The 13,593-nt window shown below is 43.0% G+C and overlaps 1 protein-coding gene across 1 annotated transcript; it reads left to right on the top strand.

Moving 5' to 3' along the window:
* Positions 1-67: 67 nt before the first annotated feature.
* LOC119906887 (oocyte zinc finger protein XlCOF7.1-like) lies at positions 68-12,652 on the top strand. Its single transcript, XM_038724324.1, has 2 exons — positions 68-503; positions 8,390-12,652. Exons 1-2 carry the CDS (start codon positions 341-343, stop codon positions 11,953-11,955), a joined length of 3,729 nt encoding a protein of 1,242 aa, XP_038580252.1. The 5' UTR covers positions 68-340; the 3' UTR covers positions 11,956-12,652.
* The last annotated feature ends 941 nt before the right edge of the window (positions 12,653-13,593 follow it).

Below are 13,593 nucleotides of genomic sequence, written 5' to 3'. Positions count from 1 at the left end.
CATTGCACTTTTTTGTAGGTCTAGGCTGTACTTTGTATTATTATTAATAATAATACTTTTAGGATCTGTAATTAAACGTATGTGGTATAATAATTAAATGGGTAAAATCTAGATTAAAAACATTTGAAACGTTTTTCTTTTATTCTGAAGGCTACCGGAGTGGGCCGGAAGTTATTTTATGTTTCCGGGTCTCAGCGGTTCCTTCTGGCGGAACTCTGTTAGCATGTTAGCATGTGTCGGTGTGCTGGCGTGTAGCAGGAGCTGAAGCAGCACGTTGGCCAGATGTAAACAGCGACAGAACTTCTTCTCTGTCTCCGTTTTCTTCCCCCGTCTGTGGAAAATGTCCAGACTTCCGGGCGTCAAAGGTTCCCGGCGGCAGCAGCGGCTAACGTTAGCTGCGGCTCGGACGGGTCAGACAACAAGACCCGGACCCGGAGAGGACCCCGCTCCCCGACACAGTCTGCTAGGCCTGGTTTCAGCTCCCGAGTTAAAGCTGCGAAGAGGTTTGTTTTCTTCCTCCTGCTGTTTACTGCAAATGTAGCAGGCGGCTGATGCTAAGCTAACGTTAGCTGCACCCATCTTACACAGCCCGTTAGCCGCAGCTAGCTGAAAAGTTTCATCTTCAGGGAGAGGAGATGCGGTGCGGAGCGCTGCCATCAAATACAATCTTACCCATTTTAAGTAGAAACAAAATCAGCGTTGATAATGTGTCAGTAATAAACCAGTGAAACGCGTCCAGCTGGATCTTTGCCTTTATGAAGGAGCGGGAGCATCTGTGACTGAAGGCTGCACATCATCCTCACTTTGATCACGTTACAAGAGCAGTAACAGCTCCACGGGTCTCAGTTACTGTTGACAGTTTAAGATATTTGCATATTAGCGAGTTATGGCATAAGAGAGAAAGGTAACTTACATGGTGATCAACCTCCTTTAACCGTCATTTTTATTGTAGAAAACACTTGATGGCTTATTTCAACAACCCGAAACATAAAACGGCGTTTAAACAGTATCAGATACAAAAAAGCCAAAAGAAAGAAGGTAATTGTGAATCTTATTAAAGTATCATAATGTGCGTCTGTGTTGCAGGATTTTGCTAAATGTGGCTGATGGATTTCATCATTTGAGTTTGAGAACGTGCGCCACTTTAAATGTTGCCGCCGCAAGGAATTGTGGGACGGCGTTCTCTCCTTTCCTTGGGTAAAGGATGGTGCGGTGTGCCCTACGCTAAAGGAGATATGAAAGGAAGCATTGAGGCTCCTTTCCTCAGCTTTTAGAGAACTCGACCAGCTCTCATCACGGCTGCCGCTGAAACACTTCCGGGTCGCTTCACTCAGTCAGAACCTTCCTGAGCCGAAAAGACTTTTCAGACGCAGCCCGTACTGCATTTGGGCACCAGAACAAAGCAGCGAATACACAGGCCGCAATGCATTACCGCAATAATTCAAGAAGATAAATAGATAAATATATAAATCCGGAGCTTTACGATGCCTGGCTAGCAGGTTAGTTTAGCTCCAGAGGGCTGTCAGCAGTATTTAAAAGCCTGATGGCAGACGCAATAAAATAATTTGTGTATCCGGTGAGGTAGCGCCGTCCTGAGGCCATTAAACAGAATTCCTGTCTAAGAACGTGGTCATGACCTGTGTAGCCTTCTGGAGGACCCGTTTCTTCCAGATCAGATCCAGGGGCCTGAACCGCGAAGCGAGTTCAACATACCCAGGATCTCAGACGTTACGCTGCACCTTGACTTGTTGTTGCACAACGGCCTCACAGGCAATGAAAGTAGCGCCCGCCACCCGAGGGACTCCGGTGAATTACTGAGCTTGTCTATTAAACACGAGAGGCGTCACTTGGTTTTAGTTTTGTTAGCCAAATTTTGAACTGAACCTCAAACTGTGTATTTTTGACACAGAAAGATGGACTCCTGGAGATCTGACCTGAGATCAGGACGCAGTAATTGCTGGTTTTGTCGAACACACTGTGGTGAACTGTGTTGTTGTTGTTGTCTGTAGGCCGACCTGATGATATAATTTCATATAAAGTTAATGCCATGACTTGACTCTCAAATTATCTTTCTCATCTTGTTATAATTTGATATTTCTTCTCCACCTTTGCTCATAATAATAATAATAATAATGATGATAATAATTCATGCATCACCTAATTTCATCATAGCACAGGCCCACAAGAAATAACAGTGTAGTTTAATCTAACATTGGTTGGTCAGACTGATTTACCGTCCTTTCTGAATAATACGGGAGGTAAAGAGCTTAAAAATTAATTACATATTAAATCGAAAAAAATCACAATTAGCTTATTTTCCAAAATCTTTTTCAGCCCTAGCCTACGTTGATATTAACATTTAGTATTTCAGTATTCCTACCAAACTGCTCACAATATTCAGCCTCACATCAGAAAGTGAAACCCGTCTATTTTAGCGGCTGCGACAGGCTGTGTGAGACGGACTGAGAGCAGATACAAAATATTAAACTCATTTCAGAGCAGTAAGTGGGTTTACTGTAAAAACCTGCAGGTCTACAGTCAAATCCGCCTCTGTGGGATGATGTCGCTGTAGAGTCTCTCCGTATCACCGCAGCAACATAAAGCAGCCTGCGGGATCTCCTACAGGTGGTGATGTCATTTTCCAGAGAGCCGATTGGTCAGTAGGCGGCGTTGGCCGTTCAGCATCAGTTACCGTGGAGATCCACCCCGGTAAGAAGTGAGCCGCCGTCGTGGTGCCGAAACCCCGGCAGGGTTCAGTTCCCTGGAGAAGCTCAGATCCTGCTTCGTGGTCTGTCAGCTGAGCTCCAGTGATGTTGGAGCAGATTTTAACAGTGCTGCTGAGGCTGTTCTCGTCCTTCACAGACGATCCATAAAAAGGAGCTTCACAGTTTTATATCCGTGTGAGGTGGAAGAAGTATTCACATCCTTTACTTCAGTAAAAGTACTAATACCTCAATGTAAAAATACTCTGTTATAGTTCTCCAACGAAGGTTGAAGTCAAGGGCAACTGGACTTGGTTGAAGATACTGGAAGACGTTTCGTCCCTCATCCAAAGGACTTCTTCAGTTCTGACTGACTGGCAGGGAAACTCAGCTATTTAACCTCAGTGGGGTCGTTATCCCGGGTCATCGATACCGCAGGTTCGTTAGTGTTCCTGGTTGCTGTGACGACAGTCGTTGCGGTCGTTAAGACTACCTGTGGCCGAGACTGAACGACCATCGTTGGTATCTTCACCTGAGGCCAATAGGTTACGTTCCCACTTCCCAGGAAACTCAACAAACGTAACCTATGCACACAGGTCCATTAATCTAACAACTAATTTTGTTTATTCTAAAGAACGTTGCCTATTACTTGATTAACAAACCAATTTATCAAAAAATCTATATTTTATTCAGTCATCCTGATGAAGCAGATCAGAATAATAACAGCAGCATCTTAAAATAAATCCAATTCCCACGTCACTGATGTGTTGTGATAATAACATTTAACTTCAGACTTTAAATGTTTGTCATTCTGAGTAATGCCGTATGATAATCAAATGTATTTCTGCATCAGTGTGGGGCAAAGAAACCCCTGAACCCACTCACAGATCGTCTGTACTGTTGGATTCAGCTGTTAAATAACCAGAAAATATGAAACGGCTCATGCTGCTTCACGTATTCGTGGACAGCAGTTGTGCTGCAGTGAAGCTATTTCCAGTTCACAGAGCTCACGGAGCAGCACGCCGTTGAGTGTCTGTCTGAAATACTCCCAAACTGTAGACGGTCGAAGGCGCCGTCTGGTAGCTGCAGCTTGTCCGGGGGAATCCTACAGACACCGGATGCAGCGACGCTTAGACACAAATTGCAAGTCGATGAAAATAGCAAATATAATGCTTCCCACATTCTTGTTACAATATACAGATAAAAGGCAACAAATACTAATTTTTTAATCACTGAAAACGGAGACTGTAGTTATCGTGTAACTGAGAATTAGGGATGGATCCAATGATAATTTTCATTAATTTGCAATTATCTGACGTCATCAAATGTCTCGTTTTGTCTGAGCAACAGTAGGGCTGCAACTAACGACGATTATTGAAACGAATAATCGACTATCACAAATCACAAAATTACACAATGCCTCTCATTTAGCCATTGGCTTTTAAATTAAAGTAGAGGTTGTTTTAGGCATGTGCTAATTAACAGTCAAGGCAACAAAATGAATACTGCTTTCAAAAATACATATTTCAACGTTTCTGCTGCAGCAACAGAAAGTTTCGCTGAAATCAGCCCCTTCATGGACCAACCAGGTAAATACAGGAAGAAATAACTGTGTGTGTCTGAACAGCTGATCTAGTGACGGAGCAGCTCACACCCCGAGTTCTGTAACACACTGGGACAAACAGACAATCTACGTATACAAAGAAAGGAATAACGTCATGCGTTACAGTTGCCGAATATACAAGAGAGGAACAATAATAACGATTTCACAACGTTTAGTTTCCTCAAACTCAACAACTCACAGAACCCGTGATCTTTTTTAAGGGAGTCTGGGGCAGATTAGCCGCCACCTCACGCACAGACAGGAGAACTGTTTTCTTTAGAAAGTTTGAAATTGTGTTGTTTTAATCTTGTGCACTTAGCAGCAACACGTTGTCCAGCTGGGAACGTCCACGAGCGATGCATCGTTTAAGATTGTAAAGGATGTGAAGGGGGCCGTTGTGTATCATAATTATTTGCAACGCCATTAACAGTCACTTAATTGACCAAGGGAAACTGTATAGAAAACGTGACGGCTCATAACGTGAAGCTAGCTCGCTAACTAGCTTACTGAGACGAGTCATCATCTACAGAGCAACGTTACGCGCCTCCTCTTCAGATGCTCCGGTGTTTCCAGTAAAGTTGAAGAGTGAAATGCTGCCACACTCTGGAGGTTTTAGGTCATGAAGGTGTTATACCAGCGCTAGGGCTGCACAATTAATGGAATACTGATCGCGATTCTGATTTTAGCTCCCCACAATTAAATGAACATGAAATGCGTGCTCCGCTCATGGAAAACTTTGCTGCATATCAAATCAAGCGCTTCCTAAACTTACAGCCAAGGGGGCAATTTGGCTGCGCACACACCCTCCTGCTGCTACGGTCCAGAGGAGACAGCAAAGTCCATGAGTCCGCATGTGTCCGCATGTGTCCGCTGCTCCACGGGCGCCACAGCTGGTCGGGCCCTTCTAGTCAGACGCAGCGTGTGCCAGAAGCAGCTCTCGGCTCCGAAGAATACACAAGTCTGTTTTGACGGAAGCCGCTTCAAGCTGCACAGAGCAGATCGAACTGGGCAGGAAGTCAGACAGAACGGCATAGAGAATCCGGTCAATTTTCAAAATAAAACACCCTGTGCATACTCCCGATCATAAATCCACAAAAAACACAGTTAAAACAAACAAGGTCACTCACAGGTCTCTACGCTAACCTTTTTCCCAAGGAAATAGGAAAGGAAAAAGATAATTAGGAGCACAGTGAAAAATGTTCAAGTAACAAATGCATATTTATGCTACGTGTGGCCTTCTTTCTTGTGTTCAACTGGTGTGAAACCATTGGAGGACTATGGAAGTGAAGACCCTGGTATCTGTACACTCAGCAGTGGACTTTAAAATATTGGAACATTGACACATTGAAAAAAGCTTTAAAATAACTCATCACAAAAAAAACTTTACTGTGACACCAGCAGCCCCCCCACAACCCAGGCCACACCTAATGTAAACAAGACTACTGACCAGTATTATAATAACTTTAGTAAAACAGATGTAAAACAGACCAAGGGGAACGTGTTGCTCTCAGGAGGAGCCTAGAAGGAGCACATACTGCAGGGCTCGACAGTGACGGTGGTCCGATGGCCCGGGGCCAGTAAAAGTAACGTCGGGACAGTTGAACTAGAAACTCACAGGCCCGATTGGGCCAGTGCAAAAACATTAGTATTTTAAAAAACACAACTAGAAACTGCAGTTGCTTTGCAGCGCATGGCGTGCACCGTTATTTAATCCAGATTTGTAGTTACGTGACGAGTGGTTGTCAGATGTTATTTCTCTAATAACAATCAAGTGGCAACCTCTGGGTCTGAAAGTGAAACCATGCAGACAGAACTTAAACCTGCATCCTCTCTAACAGCCAGCAGGGGCGAGGCCGCTGGTTGCAAAAAGAAGTCCGGCTCCATTAGAAAAAAAATGTTTCTACTTGTCAGCTGATTTATTCCCTCAGTAAACACTTTCCTGATGAGTTTCTGGTCTCAGTCGCTAGTTCAAGTCTTCTTCAACACAGCATGATGTTCATTTAGTAAATTATGGTCCCATTTAGAGGAACAGAGAACAGGAAGCAGGGGAGGCTACTCTGTACATTTTGTTATTTGTTATTATTAAATGGCTGTCAGCAGGAGAGGAAGCATGTCATGTTTTTTTTGTTACAGCGGTGGTATTTTAAGGTGTCACACTTAGGGCTGAAACGATTCATCGATTAAATCAATAAAATCGATTCATAAAATGCTTCGACACAAATTCTTTGCATCGATGCTTCGATGCATGTAACTATACAGCACAGTGTTTCACACGGACATTTATTACTATCGCACATGGCGTTTACGCTGTGAACACGATGTGATTATGATGGCGCTGTTTGCAAAGTGGAGGAAGAGAGAAAACAGCGAGGGGCAAAGAAGAAAGTGTCCAAACTATGGGATTATTTCAAGCTAAAGAAAACAACAACTCTGTAACGTTACCGTCCGTCCACTGTAAAATAAAACTTATGTCGCCTCGGCAACAGCACGATGGCACCTTATCAGAAAGCAGCTGGTGTTCTGTCAGCGAACCACAGACAAGATAACAGTAACTTTAGCATTTTACTGAAATCCTCATTGATTGTTGAGTTGAAGCCAAAGTAAGCTGCAGTCCTCAGCTGAAAATGTGCACGTGCGTTTGTTGTTCTGCTTTTTGGGCCGTGAGTTGTGACCTCAGTCAGGAATTAACTGGGTGTCGGGAGCTGCAGCTTTTAACTCCCCTCCAGCTCTCTCTGTAGTGTACTAATCCATCCTTTCACCCAGATTCTTTGTCTTTATAATCGCCATCTTTATAATAACAAACAGCTGTTTCTTGTGCAGGATCGCTCATTTCCCGTTTCACATTTCAGGTGTGTTTTCTTGATAAAAGTGTTTTGGAAACCAGCGTTGCCATAGGTGTTGTCAGCTCCCGTAGTGTGTGTGACCCCCTGTCACCGATCTGTCAAGTAGTGTGAACGCCACAACGACTTCAAGACTGCCATCATATGATGGCAAGTTGTGTGAACAGCACAGCTGTCGGCCGACGCTGAAAATCATGTAGTCTGCATGAACCTTTAGTATAGCTTGTATAGCACTCGGGTGATGTTTGTGTTTGTAAAGCAGCTGTCTGGTTGTTGGTCTGATGTTTGCTGTATGACACACTATGAATTTCCAAAAGGATCTATCACATAAACAAGCACAGCTGATCATGTTACCGGTGGGGGGTGCCTCTACATGATCTTTGTTGGGAGTTGCACATGCTCAGTTCCTAGTTAAGGACTACTAGCCAATCAGAAGCAGAGTAGGGCGGGTCAGCGAGAAGCCGGTAAACAGCTCTGGTTCAGCCGTACGTGTTGCCGAGCCGGTCGGCAACACGGACTGGAGCGAGAGTTTCAGAGCGGTGAGTTATTAATCTGTATCCATAAAGTTTTAACTGAGCTCTGTCTCTACATCACAGGAACAACTTTCTGTCCACTGACTGCCTGGAGGGTAGCTAGTGTTTGGAAGGGAGAGGAGAGCTGTGTGCTGCAGCTCGCTGTTTCTGAGGGCGTGTCGGAGTAGCTGCTTGGCGAGCGTTATGAGGCGCTGGACTATAAATGAGCTTTTTTCAGTTCAGAGCAGAGTTTTCTGTGGGAGATGGGAACTGGACTTTGGGCTTTTTCACTTTGCAAACCTGCTACATGCACAAAAAGGTTTAGAACTCAATAAAGGAGAGGGGAAAAGCCAAAAAGCAGAATACCACCTCTTTAACTATTACCTTAATTTTAACAGAGATCACACTTAGTTTTTTTATATCCAGGATGTATTTAGTAAACATGTTAACAGAATAACATAACTTGTAAGCCTTTGGTTTTGTTGTAACACTGCGTCCATTTGCAAAAAAGTTTAACGTTGAGCCCTGCTATTCTGATTCCATTCGGTTGTGTCTTGTATATAAATATGTAGAATTTTATACTGTGATATCATGCAGTATATTTTATAGAAAGTCATCTGTTTATGTTTAAACCAGAAAATTACTACATGACAAGTGAAATATATAGTATATAAAACTTCAGTATGACCACTCAAACTGAACTCAGTTTTCCATTACGTTTCTGTGTTTCAGTGTGTCCTGCAGACGTCCAGAAGCAAAGATGCAAAGAAAAGGTTCCCCCCGAGCAGCAGGAGTGGAGCCCCAATCTGGACCAGGAGGACCCAGTGCCCCCACACATTAAAGAGGAGTGGAGCCCCAGTCTGGACCAGGAGGACCCAGTGCCCCCACACATTAAAGAGGAGTGGAGCCCCAGTCTGGACCAGGAGGACCCAGTGCCCCCACACATTAAAGAGGAACAGGAGGAACTCTGGACCAGTGTGGAGGAAGCTGATATCACCAAGTTCCCATTCACTCCTGTTCCTGTGAAGAGTGAAGAAGGTGATGAAGAGAAACCTCAGTCCTCACAGCTTCATCAGAGCCAGACTGAACAGATGGAAACAGAAGCTAATGGAGAGGACTGTGGAGGACCAGAACCAGCCAGGAACTCTGATCCAGATACATATTTACAACCAGTTAGTGACGACAGGACTTCAGACTCTTCTGAGACTGATGACAGTGATAAAAACTGGAACGATCCAGACAGAAAGTCATTTAGCTGCTCTGTGTGTGGTAAAACATTTAAACATAGGGGTAATGTTAATATTCACATGAGAACTCATACAGGAGTCAAACCTTTTAGTTGCTCAGTTTGTGGTAAAAGGTTTACTCAAAAAGCAAGTCTGAACTACCACGTGAGAACTCACACAGGAGAGAGACCATTTAGCTGCTCAGTTTGTAGTAAAACATTTCGACATAAAGGAGCTCTAACGTACCACATGGCCACCCACACAGGGGTGAAACCATTCAGTTGCACTGACTGTGGCAAAACATTTAGGGGGACATCACAGCTCAAAGTCCACAAGTGTCTTGGTGACTTATCACAACTTCACCAAAGTAAAAGTGATAAACGCAAGAAACCACTGAACTGTTCTGAATGTGATGTAACATTTCCTAACAATTACCTTCTGACAACCCACATGAGAATGCACAAAGGCAAGAAACTGTTTACTTGCACAGTCTGTGGTCAAAAACGTCAGTTTAGTTCCCATCTGGAGATTCACATGAGAACCCATACAGGGGAGAAACCATACAGTTGCTCTTTTTGTGGTAAACGATTTTCACAAAGAGGAATCATGACCCAACACATGGCCGTCCATTCAGGGGTAAAACCGTACGGCTGCAGCGACTGTGGCAGAAGATTCTTCTGGCAGTTTCAGATCAAAAAACACAAGTGTCTTGGTAAGTCCTTGCAGCAGAGAAGAACTCGCTTTAATGGAAAGGACTGTGGAGGATCAGAACTAGACAGGAACTCTGATCCAGATAGACTTTTACAACCTGGTGCTGATGAAAACACTAAATCTTTTGAAACTGATGACAGTGTTGACATTGAATTTTGGAAAGAGACCAGGCAACATCAGTCAGGTTTCACTTACCGGAGAACAAAAAAAGTCTCTGGAAAAACTGATTCAAAGGCAGATGACAGTGTTAGCAGTGATTTTTGCAAACAGACCAGGCATCTAAACCTCCCAAAAAAACTGGAAGCCTCTGTAAATAATAAAGGATATAATACTGACAGGAAATCATTCAGCTCGTCTGAGAGTCAGAAAAGATCTGAAGACAGTCGCACTCTGCAGACACTCAGGAAATGTCAAACAGGAGGGAAAGCATTTAGTTGCGTGTTTTGTGGGAAAGGATTTGCGACAGGAGGATATCTGACAAGACATATATCTCTCCATACAGGAGAGAAATTACGTAATTGCATTGTTTGTGAGAAAAGATTCCCATTGAATGCTGACATCATTAGCCATACATGTGGTGGTGAATCCTTACAACTTTATCAAAGCCAAACTGAGGAACAGGTTACTGCCAATACATTGTTGAGCTGCTCTCAGTATAGAAAAGGATTTGGCCATAAGCAGCAGCTGCAGGTACACATGAGGTGTTACACAGGGGAAAAGCCTTTCTGCTGCTCAGTGTGTAACACAGGCTTTAGTGACAGTGAGTCTTTAGTTAAACACATGAGAATCCATACTGGACAAACACAATTTAGTTGCTCAATATGTGGTAAAGAATTTGCTTGGAGAAGATGTCTGACAAAACATATGGAAATCCATGCAAAGAAAAAAATGTACAGCTGCAGAGTTTGTGACAAAAGTTTCACTCGAATTTATCAGCTCAATTACCACGAATGTGATGAGTCCTCACAGCTTCATCAAAGCCAAACTGAACAGATGGAAACAGGAGCTGATGGAGAGGACTGTGGAGGACCAGAACAAGCCAGGGACTCTGATCCAGATAGACAACCTGAGACTGAGGAGACCTCTGAGACTGAAGACAGTGATGGTGACTGGGAGGAGACCAGAGGAACTCAGTCAGGTTTAAACTCTCTGAGTGATAAGACATGTGATGCGGGTGGGAAGCGATTCAGCTGCTCTGAGTGTGGTGAAACATTTTACAATAATCGCCTTCTGAATATCCACGTAAAGAATCATACAGGAGAACACAAGGGGGCAAACCAGGAGGACCCACCAGAGCCCCCACATATTAAAGACAAGTGGAGCCCCAGTCTGGACCAGGAGGACCCAGAGACCCCACACAATAAAGAGGAGTGGAGTCCCAGTCTGAACCAGGAGAACCCAGAGACCCCACACAATAAAGAGGAGTGGAGTCCCAATCTGGACCAAAAGGATCCACTAGAGCCCCCGCATATTAAAGAGAAGTGGTTTCTCAGTCTGGACCAGGAGGACCCACCAGAGCCCCCACATATTAAAGAGGAACAGGAGGAGCTCTGGATCAGTCAGGAGGGAGAGCAGCTTCCAGGGCTGGAGGAGGCTGATATCACCAATTTCACATTCACTCCTGTCCCTGTGAAGAGTGAAGAAGATGATGAAGAAGAGAAACCTCAGTCCTCACAGCTTCATCAAAGCCAAACTGAACAGATGGAAGCTGATGGAGAGGACTGTGACTCTGATCCAGATAGACTTTTACAACCTGAGACCGAAGACAAGCCTGAACACACATATAAAACTGAAGACAGTGTTGACAGTGACTTTTGGAAGGAGACCAGAGAACGCTGCTCTGATGAAAAGGCTTCAGAGTCTGTTGGACCTGAGACTGATGACAGCGTTGACAGTGATTTCTGGAAAGACAACAGGAAACCTCAGTTAGATTTAAACTCTTTGAAAAATAATGAAGTTTCTGAAAGTGAAACGATGCCCAATACTCTCAGGAAAACATACAGCTGCTCTGAGTGTGGGAAAAGGTTCCTCCACATTTGCAATATGAACAATCACATGAAATTTCATACAGGAGAGAAAGCTTTTTTTTGTTCTGTTTGTGGTCAGAAATGTCTTTACAAGTCTCATCTGAAGATACACATGAGAACTCATACAGGAGAGAAACCATTCAGCTGCCCAGTTTGTGGTAAAAAATATGCACATAAGGCAAGTATGCAATCTCACATGGTCGTCCACACGGTGGAAAAACAATACACCTGCGACATTTGTGACAAAAGCTTTGCTTGGTATACAGAGCTGAAATACCATCAGTGTGTCGGGGAGTCCTCACATGAAAATCCATGCTGGGGAGAAACCACGTAGTTATACACAAGAGAAATCTGTACTTAACACAGGAGAAATGATGATTGGTTGAGCTGCAACTAGGGCTGGACAATTTTCGTGATATAATTTTCCTTAACAGAATAACATATGTTCAATAAATTGATTTAATTAATTTGTTTTAAGAACGAATTAGCACGTAATTTTTCTACTAAGATATTTATTTTTATTAAGGAGAAGGGACTGAAAACAAATTGTACTTTATTTTCCTCGTGCATATTTGTTAAAACTGAATGTTCTGCATCAGATTAGTTTACTGATCCTCTGTTTGGCATAAAGTGTTTGTTCTGACCAGAAAGAAAAGTTTAAAACCACATTTAACTTTCACTGAGGAGCAAAAAAAATCAGCCTTTAAACTAAAGAAATAATGATTTGAGATTTATTTTGATCATTATCTATATCCAATGACATGAAATTTCTGGGCTATATTGCCCGGCCCTCGCTGCAACCAACAACTTCTTACTGTATCGATTAATTGGTAAATTATTTTCTGATTTCATGTTTAGTTCAGTTTACTGTTAATTTTGACACTATGAAGCTGCTCCTCTTCACATTTGAGAAGCAGGAACAAAACAAAACCCGCCTGCTTTTCTGTTGATTGCTTGATCAACTCATGGTGGCAGCTGTACTGTAGAGTCCTGTCAGCCAAGTATTGAAGCATTAAAACAACAGGAAAACCTCACTTTGAGTTTCTCACAGTTGTATTAAAGAAGTGATTGTGATTTTGAATATGCTAAAGGGATTTTAAAGGTATTTATTTTATTTTTTAAAGAAATGCTTTGTCTTTGCAGCAACACAACAATACAAAACTTCCTGTTTATATCTGCTTTATCCAACTTCCACACACTATTGTACTAAATCATCTACCTGGGTGATCTTCAGTGACCACTGAGTCTTTTCTGACCTTTACAGACAGAAGGTTCTTGATGTGGACACTGGACTGGGAAACATTTACAAGATGATCCTCATTTAGAAACGCAGCCTTCATATCAGATATTCAGATGTTTCTCCTTCGTGCCTCTCAGGTCTGACTTTATTTTGCGATACTTCATGTGAACTGTGAACTAGAGATGCACAGATTCTGACCCGCTGATTCAGATGTTCTTCTAAGATTTATAATCAACAAACAACCAAACATTTTTGGAACTTTGATGGAGAATTATTGCTCCATTAGCAGCAGCATAAGCATTAGCTGTTCCTCTGGTGTCGATTGTCTGTTGATAATAAATTGATTATTAAATCACTTTTATTAAAAATAAAATCCAACAGAAAACAAACTGCAGTGATCAGACAAAATGCTTTTTTTGCAGTGAGAGGTGTCTTTTAAAAAAAAAATTGTTTTCTATTGGCAGTGAGCGTTGTTGCAGCCAGCCAGGAGCCCTCCGAGCGCACAAAGTTGAAAAAATTCTACTCTGAGCAGAAAAGTACCCGACGTCATTCGCGTTTTTTTTTTTTTTTCCATTGTCCAATCAGTTGTGGAGACTCAACAAGCTGGCCCCGACTCATCTCAAAATAAGCCTTGAACCCACCATCATTAAGGCAAAGCTCCTTGTGGAACTACCAGCGGTGTCTCCGCTTTCTGAGGGTCTCATTTACCCACACGGATCTCCGTTTCCATGT

This window comes from Micropterus salmoides, unplaced genomic scaffold, assembly GCF_014851395.1.
Source record: "Micropterus salmoides isolate LMB-PRFRI ecotype aquatic unplaced genomic scaffold, ASM1485139v1 Ms_hic_scaffold_17, whole genome shotgun sequence".
Taxonomy (NCBI): Eukaryota; Metazoa; Chordata; class Actinopteri; order Centrarchiformes; family Centrarchidae; genus Micropterus; species Micropterus salmoides.
The sequence above is the reverse complement of the archived record's forward strand: the minus strand, read 5'-3'. Positions and strand labels throughout refer to the sequence as shown.